General features: G+C 33.9%; 1 protein-coding gene across 5 annotated transcripts in view; it reads left to right on the top strand.

Annotated features, from left to right (window-relative positions):
- Positions 1 to 19139, top strand: part of LRRC7 (leucine rich repeat containing 7) — a 473031-nt gene that overhangs the window by 148045 nt on the left and 305847 nt on the right. For all 5 annotated transcript variants that reach the window (XM_036444989.2, XM_045584480.1, XM_045584479.1 and 2 more), the window contains one exon: positions 15785 to 15987. In XM_036444989.2, the coding sequence (XP_036300882.1) occupies positions 15785 to 15987 (203 nt within the window). The remainder of the gene's footprint in view (positions 1 to 15784; positions 15988 to 19139) is intronic.

Here is a 19139-nt window from a genome sequence, read left to right as displayed (position 1 = left end):
TGCCAGCATGTTATTTAGAACACAGATGTTACCATAGAAGACATTTCATAAGAAAAATGATTCATCACTTAGATGCTCCCATGTGTAATATCTAGTAAAGCATGAAAATGCTTTGGCTTTTCTTTCTGGTGAAATTCAAAAAGAAATTTGAGTCACCAGCTAGCTAGGAAAAGATACTTTTAGAGAAAAGATTTCTGAAATTGTCTGTCTTGGTCAGTGTTGGTGTCCTGATGAGTCCTCAGAATGAACTTGGACAGCTTATCACAATAAATGCCAGATCATGTTCTAAGGGCAAATGAAGAAACTTACATTCTAAGGAAGCTGGAAAAGATCTGCTGAGGGAGTGACATTCCCACTGCCCCAAGATTGAATGATTAAGATTTCGCCAAGTGAAAAAACTGAAGATCATTCCTGGCAGAGAAATGCCTTTGCAAAAGCTTGGGAGAATATAGAGGCACTGTGGCTGTGTGTTGGGTGGAAGAAGTTGACAACATGTACAGGGTAGGCTGTGTGGTAACCCACTAGAAAGATATTAAGGAAGACAAAGGAAGGAAAGGAAACATAACCCAACATTTCAGCAGTGATTACAGAGACCATGGGCCACATTTGAAAATATGACTCATTTGTGACATTGAGAGTGGAAAATGATAGAAAAAAAGAGTGGAGGATGGCTCCAGAGGTTCAGTTTTGGAGACCAAATGAGATTTTTATTTGTTAACTGAAAGATGACAGTACATTACAAAGGTCAAACTTGGGGGAGAAAACAATGAGAGGATATATTACACATTGCTATCAGCTTAAAGGACAGTGAAAGTAGTTAGTCAATAAGAAAGTTTGTACAGGGGGAGAAATTCACTGACGAAAACAATTTTAGGAGGCTTACCTAAAATATAAACTTTTAACAAGAAATAAAATCCTTGCTCCTGATTTTCAGGTTAAATGATTGTATATATTTACTCTCTATTTGAAAGTTAGAAATTTCTAAAAGTATGATAAAGTATTCTTTGATTTCCGTACTCTGCCCAAATATATCTGCTATAATCTTTACAAAACAGACCATCACTACTCAGAGAACTCTGAAACAAGCAAGAAAAATTAATTAGTCCAACTATATCTCCAATATTTCTTTTACTATGGGGAAAATATTTCTAAAAATAAATAGCATGTTTAATCTAAGAAGCTAAAAAGATTACTCTAATTATCTGGTACTTTCATTTATCTATCTTTCCCCTTCCTTTAACACTGCATGCTCTGAACCTCAACACACACACATGTGCACTCATGGCAATGCATTTAAATACATTTAATGAATTATTGTCTACTGTCCTTAAAAACTAAACAGATGGTCCAGAAGAATAATGGAATTACGTTACTTTTCTGATTCAGATTAGATTTGGCTCTTGGTTCAGAGTCAGTCTAGGTAGACAGTTAATGAGAACCCAGGTGCATTTTTGTCTCCGCTGATGCTCATTTCTGTACCTTATTTTGTTCTACATATATCTTTAAAAATGTGAAATAGAAAGATTTGTTCTGACAGCATCCATATGTTAATCTCATTATAATTGCTAGAGGTGGATTAAGCTCTAATTGGGTTCATGAACAAAGTAAAACACTGAATTTATTTTACTAAAATAATTACTTGGTGTGTGGCATCCCATCTCAGTAAGAAAAAGAAATAAGATCTAAGGTTTGGTGCAAAAGTTCAAGGTCAGTGAATAGAAGTATTATCAGCAAGCATTTCCATTTGAAAGGGTTCATTATTGACAATGGAGGAAAAAAATCTTAGAAATATTTTTCATATCATCTACTCATGTTATTATAAATATCACTTCCCTGAAAATTAACAACCAAATGAGACCTTAAATTCTATTAACCGTGTATAAGTGGCAAAGAATTTTTAAAATTTGAAAATGTAACCTTTATATAATTATTTACATGGTTCTCTTCTAATGGATCCACCTTTTCAAAAATCAGAGCCAATAGTAAAATTTCAAAATATCTGGATTATTCACACATGTTCTGGAACTATACCTGAGAATGAGTCTATTTATCTACATGAGACAGTTCCTATAATTGAAAAGTTATAAAACTATGATATAAACTCTTATCCAAGAAAGAAGTTTCCAAAGATGATGTTGAAAAGCAATGATTGGTGACAAGTAAAAGTGTTTCCTATTAGTAAGCCCTTGAGTTAAATCCATTCAACAAGCTGATTCTGTAAGCATATATCAATGGAGGAGCAAATGAAGAGAATAAAAACACCTTAAATTATACTTTGCTATATCAACCTGACAAAGACTAGAAATAAACTGATTACATCTGCTGGCAGTGATGCAAAGACATGGATATTCACAGTACTCTGGTCAGTCTCAGTTGGTCCAAATAATTGAGCAATTTTACAATATTTATCAAGAAGAATAAAAAGTGTTCAAAGATTTTTCCCCTAATAAAATTACAACAGCTTATATTTGAGGTTACTAATTAAGGCACTATTATAATTTGGGGAAATGTTGAACTATATACATTTCTAGGATAGAAAAAAAGATTGGTCAAATAAATTGGTAGACATAATCGCAACAGAATATTTCAGTCTTCAAAATGTATGTTTCAGGGGATGTTTAATGATATGAGAAAAATGTTCACAGTATAACGCTAAGTAGAAAAGCATGACACAAAACAATATATTTAATCTTAATAATATGTGTGTGTTGTGTGTGTATGTGATGGGGGTGTATGTGTCTGTCTGTATTTAGAGTGCAATCTTACATGAATGATAGGAAGTGCTGCATTATGTTAATAGTGTTTTACTTCTGGATGGTAGGATTATAGTGAATGTTCTTGTACTGTTCTATATTTTCCCAATTTTTAAAATAAATATGCATTACTTTTGTATTCTGGGGGGAAAAAAACAACACAGGAATTTTGAGTAGCAAAATTTTGGTAGAGCAGAATTATATGTCAAAAATGTCTAAACAGTTCTTCTTTGCTTACTCTTATTCTGTTCTCTCTGTGCCAGTATAAAATGTTCATTATAAAAGTATAACTCAGATATATTCCACATGACCTGGTGGTTAATAGTATACTCTTGCCTGGCCAGTGTTACTCAGTGGTTGAGCATCAACCCATGTACCAGGAGGACACAGTTTGATTCCTGGTCAGGGCACATGCCCAAGTTTTGGACTCAATCCCCAGTTAGGAGCATGCAGGAGGCAGTTGATCAATGTTTCTCTCTTATCAGTGTATCTGTTTCTTTCTCCTTCTCCCTTTCTCTCTCTCTAAAATCAATAGGACCGAAACCAGTTTGGCTCAGTGGATAGAGCGTCGGCCTGTGGACTGAAAGGTCCCGGGTTCGATTCTGGTCAAGGGCATGTACCTTGGTTGCAGGCACATCCCCAGTAGGGGGTGTGCAAGAGGCAGCTGATCAATGATTCTCTCTCATCGATGTTTCTAACTCTCTATCCCTCTCTCTTCCTCTCTGTAAAAAAATCAATAAAATATATTTTAAAAAACTAAGACAACAACAACAACAACAACAAACCATGATCCTCAAGTGGGCAAAACTTTGAAGGAAAAAAAAAAAAGAAGACTCTACTCAAATATGACTTCATCTTAATAATTACATTTGCAACAATCCTATTTCCAAATAAGGCCACATTCTGAAGTACTGAAGATTAGGGCTTCTACACATGAATTTAGGAAGATACAGTTCAGGAATAATAGGGACAGTAGAGGAGGTTTTTTTTGTTTGTTTGTTTGTTTTTGTTTTGTTTTGTTTTGTTTTAGTAAGGATCATCTTTAGGTTTAATTGATAATGCAGGGAAGAGTAATCCAGGAGCGATAGTAGTTCTGGAGAAGAGACAAGTAAATTGTCTAAAGGCATAGAAGGTGCAGTGGGAAGAGACTGAAATCTTGGCAGCTGCTTCTATGCCAGGCTCTGCAGTATCGACGGGTTGGTAGCGGTGGTGGCAGTGAGCCAGTGAAGAATCTAACACAAGTTCAGATTTGAGTTTTGGAGATGGTTATTCTGGTAGCTCTCTGATCTTTGTGAAGTGCCTTCTGTCTTTCTACAGAAGCCCATCAGGTAGGCATGCTCTTCATTTAAAGAGCTCACCTGCCTTCTTTGAAACTTTCCCAGTCCTCTTTCCAAAATGTTTACTCCTGATTTTATTCTCTTAATTTTCCCAAATCCTGGTGCCTGTCATCATCTGTTAAGTAATTTAATTCAGTAAGAATTTTAACTAAAAAAAAATTCCAGCCAGGGGATCTATTACTTATAAGATGAATAAAGATAAGTATTTAAATACTCGGAATGTTTAAAATCATTGTTTGAAATTATACTTTTAATCCCATATTGGAGAATAACAATTTAAAAAATTCAGAATTGTAACAAAACAGTTCATTTTAAAATGCACCTCTGATTCCACCCTGGGAAGCTTTCATGAGTGCATTTTCCCATGTTTTTAAATTCCTTCCAGCTTTAAACTTGTTCAATTAATATTCCTTTTATTTTGACTCTATTTTCAGCCTCAGGGTGACATAAAGCAAGCTTATTTGTTTCATAAATCTCTTAAAATCTTTCCAATTATAAAGTAACTGCCTAGATTTATACCCAAAGCAACTTAATTGATTAAAAGATTACTACTACAAGCTCTGTTTATTTAGTTGAGTTTCAGGACTGCATTTGCTCTAAATAGAAGACACAAGTACTACCATCATCAGCATTAATTAAAATATTAATAAACGTAGATAATGCTAGAAGTTATCTATAGTTATGATTGAAGGATGAGTATAAAACAGCATGAAATGCCACTTAAAAGCTCTTTGTCTAAGTTGTTTATATCAATTTGGAAACACAGGTCTTTCATCATGTCTTGTGAAGGGCACCATATTGACATTGTGTCACAACATAAAAGGCAAGGAATCCCTAAGATGAGAACTACATGGAAAATGTCTTCTTGCTAGCTCCCAATAAATGCATCTATTCAAGTCTTTGAAAGAAGATGTGGAGTGAAATGCTTCATACAAAGTCTACTTTTTTTAAAAAGTAAATATTTTCATTAAAATATTTGATTAAACTAGTACTTCTAAATGTACTATACACAACCCTGGCTTCTCAATAAATCTGAATAATCAATCTTTTTCTTAATATTATAGCTCAGTCATCATTAAGAATATAAATCATTATCTTATAGTATAGCATAAAAATATCTCAGGAGATATTAAGGTATAAGACCACCTTATGAGTAATTTATGTAAGGGTGAGATAAGTGATCAGACTAAGGTTCAACCAAACTTAAGATTGTATTAGTTAAATAGCCTCTATTTGACTACTTCTGTCCTATTCCCTTATTCTCTCTCTCTGTGAATAAGCCTTCAGATATTATTCCAGCAATTTAGTAATTTAGTTTATCACCATATGAAAGTTAGATCCTTAAGAATATCCCAAATCTTAGAAATTGGTTTCTTTATGCTGTTCTTGGCTGAGGTTCACAACTTACCTGAAAGCAAATTCTATAAGAAACATAACTGTAGCTTTTTTTTTTTTTTTACAGAATTAGAACTTGTTTTCTGAACTCAGAATATTATTAATCTAATTTTTAAGTCTGATTTCTACTGTCTTCCACTGTTATATTTTCATATTTAAGTGAGTAGATTAAAATTCCAAGAGGGAATGGAAATACTAAAATACTGTTACTCATCAGTGTGATAAAATAAGGAGTCATTTTGAGTAACCTTGTATATGCCACTATTTAGTAAAATTCTTCTCTCAAGAGACTTTTTCCCCAAATTGATTCTATAATCCTGAGGTTGATGTTTTTTAAAGTAGTTAGTCACATAGCCTATGTGACTCATAGGGTATGAAGTAAATAAAGAATAGAAAGGACATTCTATTTATCATTCTAAGATGTTCCATTTTACAGGTTTCTATAATATAAGTTACTGTGATGTTTTAAAACCTGCAAATAAATTCTAATAACCACTATGGTTTATAAAGATACCACAGATTTAGCATAAATTGGCCAGACTAGTATAGATAGAGAATATGGGTAAGGAATATATTGGGTGTGATGTAAACTAGAGCATAGAATTGATAAAGTATGCATATGAAAGTACGGGGTAAAAAGCTGAAAAATTGCCTTGAAATGAGGTTAAATGTCAAGATAAAATAGCTTGTAGATCAGAATTTCCTAAAATGTATTCTAAACACTCATTCCTAATTACAGTGATAAACTTCAATATTTTCTGGGGAGGGTTAAGTGTTTAGTAAACAGTGATTTGGACAAAGTTTATTTACCATAAGACCTCACTGAAGTCATATTAATATAGTTATTTCTTAGAGGAAGATACCACCCAGGAGCATGGACTGGGGAATACTGCTCTAGAAAATCTGGACTCTTGCAAAGATTCTAGAGCTAGGGAATAGACATGCATTTTAGGAGATTAATCAAGATACTTAATGTGTATGTCAATATGTAAAATGGATATAACTCTAAAATTCCCTTTTATAGCAATTACCATAATCTGCAATTATGGATTTATTTGCACATATTTTATTCAGTATTCATCTTCCTTACTACCTAGTAAATTCATTGAAGTAGGAACCAGTTCTTTTACTCACTGGTATTTTTTACTTATCACTTAGTACCTGCCTACCACAGAGTAGGCATTTAATAAATATGTGTTGAACAAATGATGGTAAAGGAAAGATATCTGGAAATAGTATATGTCCATACAGTTATATTTTTAGCACTACTACCAGGATATGATAAGGTTCAGATCCATATTGAATGAATGGCAAAGAAAGAAAGGGGAAGATGCAGAAGGTTTATTATGGAAAGAAAGGAGGAGCAGTAAAAGATGACTCTAAGATACAGAATTAAGAGTATTAAAACATAGCTAATCAAAATGAGAAATCAAGAAGGAAAGTACAGTGTCTAGTGTGATATAGATGCTTTATAAATATTTTCAAGCTCTGGTTTTGATTAGTTAAATTTTATTCAAAAATAGGGAGCTCATGAAGCAAAACTGTATCAGGGATGATGGATTACCTTAGGAATCACTCATAGAAAGACTCTTGAAATCAGTAGATGAAATGGGAAGAATGTGTATAGAGAGAACAGAAACATTGCTATTCTTTAAAGAACTAGCTTCTCTATAAGCATTACTTTGAAATATTTGATAAGCTTCTAGGTATCAGGCACCATGCTTTTCTTCTTGATTTCTTGTTTTGATTGCTAATGTGATAATATCAGCATTAAGGACAACAAGGGTTTTGTCCTAATGACAGTTCATTGATCTTTATTAAGACAAACTGGTGCAAATGTATTAAAAGCAAATAAAATCGTGTATAATAATTGCAGGCTTTTGAATATTGTAATGATAAGATGAAAACAAACCCCTGAAATCGGAGTATTTTTGAAATGTGATCATTTTAATGGTCAAAAAACAAGCCTCAGATGCTCCACTTGGAGTCCTACAATCAGCATGCGAGTTGTCTTGAGAAGGGGGTTTCAGAGACATACTTGAAGTTAGGTAACGGTTTTAAAGATGTTTCTTGAAGTAGGACATGGAGAGAACTTGGCAGTTTTCCATCTCCCTGTGGCACATTTAGTGAAGCAAAGGGTTTCTCAGTGAATAAATTAGAAATGTTTGTTACTTGAAAAATGTAAGTCTGTGCCAACTAATGAGGATAGCCAGAGTATTTGTCACAAGAAATCTTAGAAAAATTGATTTATCCCTTTATCTTTCAAGGTATGTAATATTATACAAGGATAACATGAACAGACCAGACATAGGTATAAAATCCTAAGGAATGTACAGAGGTATTGAAAGTTGGGTGTTTTGATACCCATATTCCTATAGCCTGAGTCAACTACTGCAGGCATAATTCTGAAATGGTTGAAATTCTTTTTGACATAAATTATCAGTAGAAAAGGGTTTGAAGAATGTAGCAGGTGAGTCTTCCTTTGACTTCACTTAGGTGAGGCCTTACTATTAACAGGCCAGCTGTTTAAATCCATTTGATTGTGGGAGAATATCGAAAGTAAGGCTGTTGACTACACACTGGGGTTATAGAAAAAAACTCCCCTTTAGCTATTCAGTTTAGATTTTTGTAAAAAACATGATTCAAGAGAGAAGGGAATCAATGCTTTGTTGTGAGTATCCAGAAAATAAATGCTCTTATCTTTGATTTCAAGGAATTTACTGGAAAAGTCTTATGAGGAAAAGATAAATACCTGTTTTGCCTCTTTAAATCTTTTTGAAAAATGGAAAATCTAAGAATTTCTCTTTTGGATGTGTGCTAAGGATATGTAGTAACACAACAAGTCAGATTGCTTCTGAGTCAGACTCCAAACACTGGGCATGAAGCTTCATGTCTTTGCGGTATACTGGGCTATAGTAGGCATGTTTCAGAAAAAAACTATATCTGCTTCTGAATATAATGTATATAATGTGTACGTACTTTCTTGTGTTTTGTGCTTATACAATTCCTGAAAAGTTTTCTTATTTCTACCATATTATATTTCCATACTTTTGACATTCAAAAAAATTTTTTTAAACTGATCACTAAGAGGCTAATGTTATTCCCCTCACTTCACTACTTCATTCTGTTTTGCATCTATAAAGTATTCTATGTGAAAATAACTCTCGTGTGTGTGTGTGTGTGTGTGTGTGTGTGTATGAGAGAGAGAGAGAGAGAGAGAGAGAGAGAGAGAGAGAGAGAGAGAGAGAGAGAGAGAGAGAACTGGTAATAAAGTCATGACTGTAAATTCTCATATGCTAATCTATATACTTTGCTATCAATGTAATGCAAGATCTCTAATAGAAAAAAAAACAAATAATTATGCTCAACCAGCATTGGCTCAGCAGTTGAGCGTTGACCTATGAATCAGGTCACAATTTGATTCCCAGTCAGGGCATATTGCCAGTGTGGGCATGCAGCAGATAGCCAATCAGTGATTTTTCTCTCAACATTGATGTTTCTATCTCTCTCTCCCTCTCACTTCCTCTCTGAAATCAATAAAAATGTATATTTTTTTTAAAAATCAGTGATTCTGGGGTAAGGAGATATGAGATCCAATCTCAAGTCTACTAATTACTCTGTGTGTGACCTTACGTACATCACAGACTCACTAAACATTAGTTATTATTAAAATATGGAAAGTTATACACATGCCCATTTTATGAAAAAACAAGGTGAAAGGTTATAAATTGTTTTGAAATTTTTGTAAGGACTATACAAGTGCAAGTTATATTTATCTTAGCTCCCATATTGATTTGTTAACACAGTTAATATTTTTAAAGTATCAACTGTGGACCAGATACTAACCAACTTATTGGAAATATACATTGTTGAAAAGGCTAGACATGGCTCCTTTTCACAGAGGTTTCAATCTAGTAAACAAGATTGATATTGAATTAAGTGATTAAAATGTGATCAACAGGAATTGCAGTATAGAGTTGAAATATATGCTTAAGAATCACTGCCTTGATGAATAAGTAGAGGCTATTTTCCCCTCTTCATTCATTTTTTTTTTTTAAAGCAAGGGAAATATGCCTATGCAGAGGCAGCCTTATTGCTGAAGGCCCTGGCCTAAGATAGATCATATAGTTTTAAGATTATAAAAGAAGCTGTGAATGCAAAAAGGCAGAAATGAATGAGAAGAGTGGGTGTGTGGAAGGCGGCAGTGAGACCCTAGGACATTATCATCCTTGGTAAGCCAGAGCAACAATGTTAGACTTTGCCTAGAGGTCAGAGAGGAGTCGCTGAAGTATTTGTACCAAGAGGGTGACAGCATAATATTTATGTTTTCAAAAGGTCACTCCAGCTGCACTGTGGAGGGGGAAAAAAGAGAGACAAGCATAAGTGCAAGAAATAATAGTTTGAGCTATGTTGCTGAACAATTGAACTTGGTTCAATAAATGTTTAGGCTATTAAATGGCAAGGACTTGGTGATAGATGTGGGAAGTGAGCGAACTAGATGAGTCAAGAGCAGTGCCAAAGTTTCTATATTAAGAAACTAAGCAAATGGCATTTCCATTCTCTGAGATTTAGAACACAGGTTAAGGTCGAGGTTTTGGGGGCAGAATAGTTGTTGCTAACACTGTGAATGCTTAAAACCTGAAGACACAATTTTAGTATTTTTTATGTACTCTTATTTTGTAGATGGTTAAACTGATAGAGGTACAGCGTGCCAAGAGATACACAGAGAGGGAGTTAGCTCCATATTCTCGACCATCATGCTGCTCACTACCTCTTAAGAGCATCACTTCCGTTTTGAACAATTATATTTGAGATGCCCATAAAATATAAAGTAGAAACAATAAGAAAAATAATCTGAGTAGATTAATAAGAATCATCCACTCGTCAATGTTAAATGGACTGTAAAAGGAAAGAGTGTATAGTTAGAAGAGAATGGGCCTGAAGGGGCCAGGGCAGGATCTAATACTATAAACCTCAGTGTTTGGAGAGAATATAGGACCTTCTCAAAAAAAACAAAAAAAATGAAATAGAGGAAATGAAGTGCAAGGATAAATGTTGCAAGAGAATGCTGTCATGGGAGCCAACGAAAGGGATTGTCCCAAGGAAGGATGCACTTCTCTGCCCAGTATTCCTAATAGCTCAACTAATGAGGGATTAAAAGTCTAAAAGTGATCGAAGAAAAACTTTCTCTTAAACCTGGAAGATAATCTCCCACCTTCCTTATTTATCTGTTTTTACCACCACAGTTCCACCAAATGAAAGAAATTTTAAAATATACATATCCATAAGGACAGGGAAAATGAAAGACATCTGGAGGTAAGAAATTTCAACAAATTTTAAGGAGACAGGAAATGAAGATGTAGTTCATATTCATCTACATGCGAAGTACATTATTAGCTACATTATAAAGTACTCTCAAAGGGACACAAAAAAAGTAATTTACTCCCTAGATCTCCTTTGAGTCTTAAAGGCAACAGGTACCAGGAAAGGAACTGGAAGAGATGTATTACTGAAAATAGGAAAATTGAATGAATTTTTCTATATATAAAACTGCATAGCTATGCCCCAGACAGAAGATGAGAATATTCTTTGGCTTTCTGCCAGACCATCCTGCAGTGAAACCTATTATGCATACAAAGCTTCCAATTAACGTTTTAGAGTTTCACTCTTCAATATTGAAGGACAGCCAGGGATCACCAGATATTTTTTAAAGCCCAATCATGAAAGATAAAGACCTAAATAAACAAACAGAAAATAGAGTTCAGAAATAATGCAAGAAACAGGAGGAAAAAAGATTGAACATGTATTGTTAATATCTTCTTGGTGAACATGAACATTTTATGGTCCCCTGAAATACAAGCAGGATGCTACGAAAGAGGAGCACCAGTTCAGGAAGCAACAAATAACTTTTGGAAAGTAAAAATAGGCTATCAGATATAGATAATACAGTCAATAGATTTAGAAGATAAAGTTAAGAAACTCTCCCAGAGAAATAGAATAAAAGGACACAGATATGGAAATTACAAGCAAAAGTAATAATTGTTACCAAATCTAAAAGGTAAGGTCTACGTCCAGCTATCAGAATTGCATAAAAAGAGAAAATAAAAACAGCAGAGGAATAAATTACCAATTAAATAACAGAAAATTTGACAGGACTAAAGCATAAGTGCTTCCAAATTGAAGGGGCCCATGAAGTATCCAGTACAATGAAATTAAAAGAAATAAAACACACAAACACACACACAAAACACATCAAAGCACATTTTCATAAAATTTCAAAAGACTACAGATAAGAGAAAAATTCTAAAATGTTCTAGTGGAAGGGAATGTGGGTGTAAAATGGGATTTTGTTTTATTGTTGTTGTTTTTTTAGTTTAAAAATATTTATTATAGAAATGTACATTTAATTCATTTTAAGGAATGTATGACAATAGTGTTAACATATATTTCCTGAATAGTAATGTGACTGGATTTTCTGGCAACCATTTTCAAAGCTAGGAAATATTAAATAAAAATGCCTTCAAATACAGAAGGAAAATTATTTCTGACTTGGAAGTATATATTCAACCAACCTTTCAATTGCTTTTGGGTGAAATAAAACCAAATTCAGACATGCAAAGTTTTTATAAAATGTACCTATCATAAATGCTTTCTCAGTAAGTTATTAAATGTTGTGTATTATATTCCATTAACTCTAGAAAGCCAAACGTAACCAACCAAGACAGGATCAGGAAGGTAGACTGCTCCTAAAGGATTATTTCAGGGGAGTGGGAAATTATTAAAAATCAAATTACATTTGTTTGACTATACCAAGAGGAGATAGGATGTTGAATTAGTGGAAGGTACATAGAAAACCCAACCAAAGAAAACAAGAGGCAATTTTTAAAGACAAAAAATGCACAATAAATAAAATAGATTGAATTGCAGTGGAATATAGTCATCATAAAATAAATACGATTAATTTAAAACAATAGTTTGGTTGATTAGAAGTATGTGGAAATTTATTAGAAGAAAGATAAATTGCCACATTTTACACTCGAAACCTGTAATTGCAAAGTCAGTAGTAACAATGTCAATCAAGTTATTTAGAATTTTAGGGTAAGAATAACAAATCTCTAAAACGTTGTAAGTTATTATCTGTAGGGGGCATAAATCAGGAAGGGAAAGAATTGTGATTGAGAAATAGTCCATCCATTAGATACCAAACTTATCAGTGAGTGGAGAAGATGTTCAAGAGATGATAAATGGAAGGTCTGAGGAAGGGCAGAGTGATGTTACTACCAGGTAATAAGACCATCAAAGGGCAGAGGTTTTACAGAATGAAAGAAAAGTAATAGTTTTTAGGGAACAAAGGAGGATAACAATTCCACTGTCCAACCCTAAAGTGTTTGGAAATCATCATGTTCCACTTGTAAAGCCTGAAGGTCAACCAAGTTTATATTGTGACTGCGATGGGGAGGGAGCATTCAGTGAAGAAGATGAGGTGCAGTGGAGCTGATCAGATATAAGGCATAATCTTAGAGTTCAGAGTGTAGAAGAAAGAGAATTTTGGCCAGGGAAAGCCTCAGCACATTGTGGGGATGAGAGATGGGACAGAAAAGATGATCAGAGGAGCCTACCATTTGGGCCAATGAAAGACAAAGAAGTTATAAATGAATGAAATTCCAGAAGTCTTGGTGGACAGTGAACTCTCTGGCCAAAGTGTTCAGGTGCCGACCTGGATTTTGTTTCATTTATCTTGGTTAATAATAAAAGTTTTGTGGTGATAGCAAAGGTGGGTATCACAAATAAACCTGTTGTTCAGCACAAAAGGGCAGGTGCAAGGCACTGGGTGACAAGAAGCATGAAAAATTGATTCTTCACTCATCTGTATGTCATCAAGACAGACAGGGTATATGTCAGCTCTACAGCATCAGAGCTCGGCAGTCAATGTGGCCACTAGTGACTCAAATTGAAAACCTGGAACCTCTTAAGACAGCTTCCTTTGCTCCACAGCCTCACCTCTCATTTCATCCTTTACCAACACTTGATTATGCTTCTTAAGTATCTTTTCAGTTTATCACTCCTTTCCATCCTCACTGCTACTATTTTAGTCTAAGCAGTTGTCACTTACCTTTACAACTGCACTAAGCTCTACAAACATGTACTAGGTGCCTGATAAATGTCAGTGATTTACTAGATGCATTTATTGGTTACCTAATATTTATTGTGTTAGATTCCCCCCTGTGGAGACATGAAAGGCACTAACCTATATTTAGGGTTGCTTCCATACCTTGGCTATTGTAAATAACACTGTAATAAATATAGGGATGCATATATCTTTTCAAATTAGAATTTTATATTTCTTCAGATATATTCCCAGTGGAATTGCTAGATGATAAGGTAGTTTTATTTTCAGCTTTTTGAAGAACCTCCACACTGTTTTCTATAGTAGCTGCACCAATTTGCAATCCCACCAACAGTGTGTGAAGGTTCTCTTTTCTTCACCTTCTCACCAACACTTATTTCTTGATTTATTGACCATTCTGACAGGTGTGAAGTGATATCTCATATGCCTGTTGACCATTTATATGTCCTCTTTGGGAAAACGTCTATTATGGTCTTCTGCCCATTCGCTTGTTAGTTTTATTGGTGTTGAGTTGTATGAGTTCTTCATAAATTTTGGATATTAATTCCTTATCAGATATATCATTGGGAAGTAACTTCTCCCATTACACATGCTGTCTTTTTATTTTGTTAATGCTTTTATTTGCTGTGCAAAAGTTTTTTTGTTTTTTTTTAGTTTGATATAGACTTTGGCTTCTTTTAAATCTTATAATAAGGTTGTGTCAGTCCCCCGGGACAGGTGGGGCACCTACCACATGGTGATATATCTTCTATTTTTAGGGGGACAGAGTGGTCATGGTTTTCTTCTTGCAGGATAATTTCTTAAGTAAATTTAATTCAAAATAATTAATATTCCATTTTGGGTTATCTTAGGGTAGTTTACCCTGGGCCCCTACAGAACTCACTTATTACATAGGGAAATCTAATAATAAAAGCATAATATGCTTTGAGGTCAATGAAAGATATCCTTCCAAATGAAGCCAGGGCTGCGAGGGAAACCTGGATCCCTGGTGCCAGAGGGAAGCCGGTGCTAGCAGTGGGCAGGGGAGGAAGGCCTATTCTTGAATGAATTTCATGCATTGGGCCTCTAGTAGTACAAATAACTAGGAAGCTACATAGTGCACTGGAACTGAGAGGAAGACACTACTCATTATTTTTCCTGGGGAGATATCACAGACAGAGACCTTTTAGTTAGAATGAAAGGTTTTCAATCAAACTATCAGTGCCTGATGTAGTTGGGGAAAGAGTCCCAAACATGTTTGTTTGTTTGTTTGTTTATGCTTGTATTTGTTTGATCATTCTATATTTGTTGTCAAGCATGAAGACAAATACAAAATATGAACAAAACTCAATTTATATCCTCAAAAGGCTTACAGTCTATGAGAAGAATAACATGAAAACTAGTAGATTTAATAAAGTATTGTAGGTGCATGATACAAATCTGTACACAATTTATGGTATTTAGTCATTTTAACTTAGAGAAAGTCATACCAAGGATATCACAGGTTTCTACCATGATTACAAATTGTTTCCTCCCATTAAAATCATAGGATTCATAAAGATAGGCCCTCATTCTAAGCACATAACCAATCCAACTTGGATCTGTTGTTCCAATAGAACATAAGCTTCATGAAAACAGAGAATCTATTAAATTCATCACTCTCTTCCCAGTACTTAGATCAGAGCCTAGAACAGAGTGGTTTTTCAATGACTATATGCTGACTGATTATATGAATTTGTGGGTCAAAAAGAAGAGATCATAAACCTTAGTAGGGAAACTTGCAGAAATGGGAGAAAAGTATTTTTTTTCAACAATTTCTGGAGGTTTCTGTTCGCTACTCTTATTTGTGTAAATCTAAAAGCATATCATAGATCCATGTTTCAAGGGGGAGCATAAGCATAGAAATAACATTACAGGTTGGCCCAGTTCTGTTATTCCAAAACTGTGCGATATTGAGAAGTCTCTTATCCTCTCTAAATCCATTGTTTTATTTCTTAAATGGGAATAAATCCTATCTCACATATCTTGTAGGTTTAAGGATTAAATGATACAATGATTGTGCATGTCCAATATAAATTTTAAAGTAATAGGTAATTATCAAAAATATACCAACATTAAATTTCTAAGTTTTAAATATTACAAGAAGGTAGTTGATTAAGCAACTGTGTCTTTCTTTTCCTGTTTCTCTCTAGTGCATTGCCTGGAGATGACCACCAAACGGAAACTCATCGGCCGTCTGGTGCCGTGCCGATGCTTCCGAGGTGAAGAGGAAATTGTCTCAGTTTTAGACTACTCCCACTGCAGCCTTCAGCAGGTGCCAAAAGAGGTCTTTAACTTTGAACGGACATTAGAGGAGCTTTATCTAGATGCCAATCAAATTGAAGAGCTACCCAAGGTAATTTTGACAGCCCAGAATATACTTTGTATATGAGTTTTTCATAATTTCCAAAGACTTGGCATAATGCTAATGCTAACTATAGCCCTCTGCCCTGGTGACTGACTAATCGCTCAAATTGGTATAAGTTACCCCAATAGTCTCATTATCTTTTTTTATTTATCAATATTACAAATTTATTTTAACAAACACCAGTCAGGATTTTTGGAAAATGTGGCATTTTATCTAATATTTAAGAGGAAAATGTCTTTATTATTTTGTTATTTTATTTTTTCCATTTCATTTGTAACTTCATCTGATATGTTAATAACCAATTGAACTCCCATGGAAATGATCATTTATTAGATTATGCCTTGTTATTTTAATTGAAAATGACCTTCAAGAAAATATGGATTGGTGGCTTAAGATCAATAACTTCTGTGTTTTTAAAAAGGAAAAAAAAATATGGTACTATTTTAGAACTGAAAATTTTATATGCATGTATGTTCAGGCAACATTGTTTCAAAACCTTGAATTACATACTCTAAGTCTAAGAAATGCTTTACACACACACACACACACACACACACACACAGGAAAAATGTTTCTGGAATTTGAAATTTTTTATTATTACAGATATCTAATTATATGATGTTTAAAAATAATTTAATAAATACAGTATAGAAAAAATCATTAAAAACTAATACCAAACTTTATGTACACACAAATGTACTCACAGAATCTTTACAACATTGCGCCAGCCAAAGAAACTATCTCTTGGGATCTTGTTCTCCATTGCAGAAAAGATTGATGACCAGAAATTAGCTAACGCAGACCGAGGTTCAAAATCTAAACCACTGGATCCTAATAACCACTTAAATACATGACTCAAATTAATTAATCACATGGCATTTACCTGTGAAAGATTTGTACAATGGTGAGGAGGGGAGAAGATTTTCATTTTCATTACTTTTGCTAAATAAAAATGCATATTAAATATCCAGAAACTAGAAAAAGAATCTTCTATAATTAAACTAACTTCATTATCAAACTCTAAGTAAAGCATGCTGGTCAAAACAAATTATAAATAATTATTTTTATGTAGGATTATTAATTGTGGTGTTTATAAACACTTTAAAGGCAGGAACTATTTACTGTATATTTCAAAACCAATATATTTCTTTTTTGACAACCTAAGTGTACAGTATCATCTTAGATCTTTGCCCAGGAGGATTGGGTTAGGCCTAAAAATAGCTTTGGCCAATGGATGATCTTCTGGATTGCACATTAAGGCTGGACTTAACTGGGCTTTCCCTTCTTCCACCTGACTATGAATTACTTGAGGGCAGAAATGCCATGTTGTTTAACTTTGTTCCCTCTACACATGCGTGCATGGTGACTTTCAGAAAAGGATACTCAATTTATTTGTTGTCACTACCAGGTGAAACAATGCAGAGAACTTCATTACTATGGTATTTGATTAGCAAAACTATGTAAGTGTAAGCAATTCATAATTTGAATTTTAAACTATAAGGCAGACAATTTTTAGTATAATTATGCCCCAAATATTGCACTGGATGTGCTTATACAATAAAAAGTTTGTTATTTACCTGGAATCTAAATTTAATTGAACATCTTATATTTTTGTTTGCTAAATCTGGCGGCCCTTAGTCCATCTAGTAAATTAAAATATTTTTTCTAGTTTCATGTGACAGATTCTGTAAGCAAATAGTAAAACATGATTAATTAATAAAGCTGTATTCATTTAATATTTACTACACAGTATTTTAGGCTCTGGGGGGTATTTATAAAGAGAAATATTAATTCTTGCTCTCAATGATCTAACAAACTAATTATAAAGAAGGCAGAAGCATTATAGGTAAATGCACAATAAGATGTAATTAGAACCAGTTACTGTGGCAGAGCTTATGTATTTCAAAGAGTTCTATACTTGAGGAGAAGGAAGAGGGCTTGACCAAAAAGCACAGGTGAAAAATTAAGATGTTATATGGAAAGGAAGGGAGAGAGATAGTACAGCTGTGAAGAGTCTGGAGCTGAAGGTACATGTTGGTGAGCTCCCACTACATGCAGGGAGAGTATGAAGAGTGGAAGAACCCAGATTGTGAAAAGTCTTGAGAGTCATAAAGCATTGCTGGATTTGATGCATTAGGCAGATAATTCCATTGAAGACTTTTATACATCAAGTCAGTAGGAGCTTGAATAGGCTTGCCTTAATAATAAATTATACATGTAAACAAAAGACATTCCCAAAATATAAGATGTATACTTTCCCAATGTATTAAAATTAAGAAAATATTATCACCTTTTGTTATTGGTGTGCTTTAGATATTTTAAAAGATCTTTCACATAATTTCTTAAGGTTTTGATGAGTCCCCAAATTCAATACTGTTGTTTTCATAAAACATCCCTGTAAGTTAGTTTCTTCTAAAGTATCTGCTAGCGAGCTATGATCAAAATTATCTGACACTGAGATATGTCATAACAGTACATTAATATGCTCGTACATTTTTAGGAAAATGGGAAATTAAAAAGAGAAAATAATAATGTGTCAATAAGGGTTCATTATGTGCATTTCAAATAATAGAAGACCCAATAATCCAAGTTAACTTAATTTACACAAGAAATAGGATTGATTGGTTCATATAAGTGTCAGATCCATCAGGATAAGTTCCAGAGATAGGATGTTTTTATTTGCCTTTGTGAGATCGACTTTATTCTTAAACTGCCTTCCCTCCTGGTGGCCATCTGTCTACAACATCTATAGAGAGGAACACTGACTCCTGAAAATTATTTTTCTGAGAGGGACAAGAAAATGTCTTCTCCAATATCTCTCAACTAATTTGTCCTTAGGTTTCATTCATCTTAATTGTGCACTTGTTCATTGCTGATCCTATCCCTTTGCTATGGAACCTTTTGTGGTAAGAATGATGGCATTGTTATAATTGGGTTAAACAGTGATGGGCTACTGCTATGGAGATATGATTTTGGTAACAATGCAAAGGGAAGAGGTAGAAGAACTGATGGGGAGATGACCACAATAAAAACTACAAATAAAATGTTATAAAATGATTTCATGAGGAAATTTTTCTTTTAAGCAAAAACAATGTATAAAATTTTTGAAGACCTGTAGGCAAAATATTAAGCCCTTCAGG

This window comes from Pipistrellus kuhlii, unplaced genomic scaffold (genome assembly GCF_014108245.1).
Source record: "Pipistrellus kuhlii isolate mPipKuh1 unplaced genomic scaffold, mPipKuh1.p scaffold_m20_p_2, whole genome shotgun sequence".
Classification (NCBI taxonomy): Eukaryota; Metazoa; Chordata; class Mammalia; order Chiroptera; family Vespertilionidae; genus Pipistrellus; species Pipistrellus kuhlii.
This window is presented reverse-complemented; position numbering and strand designations above follow the sequence as displayed.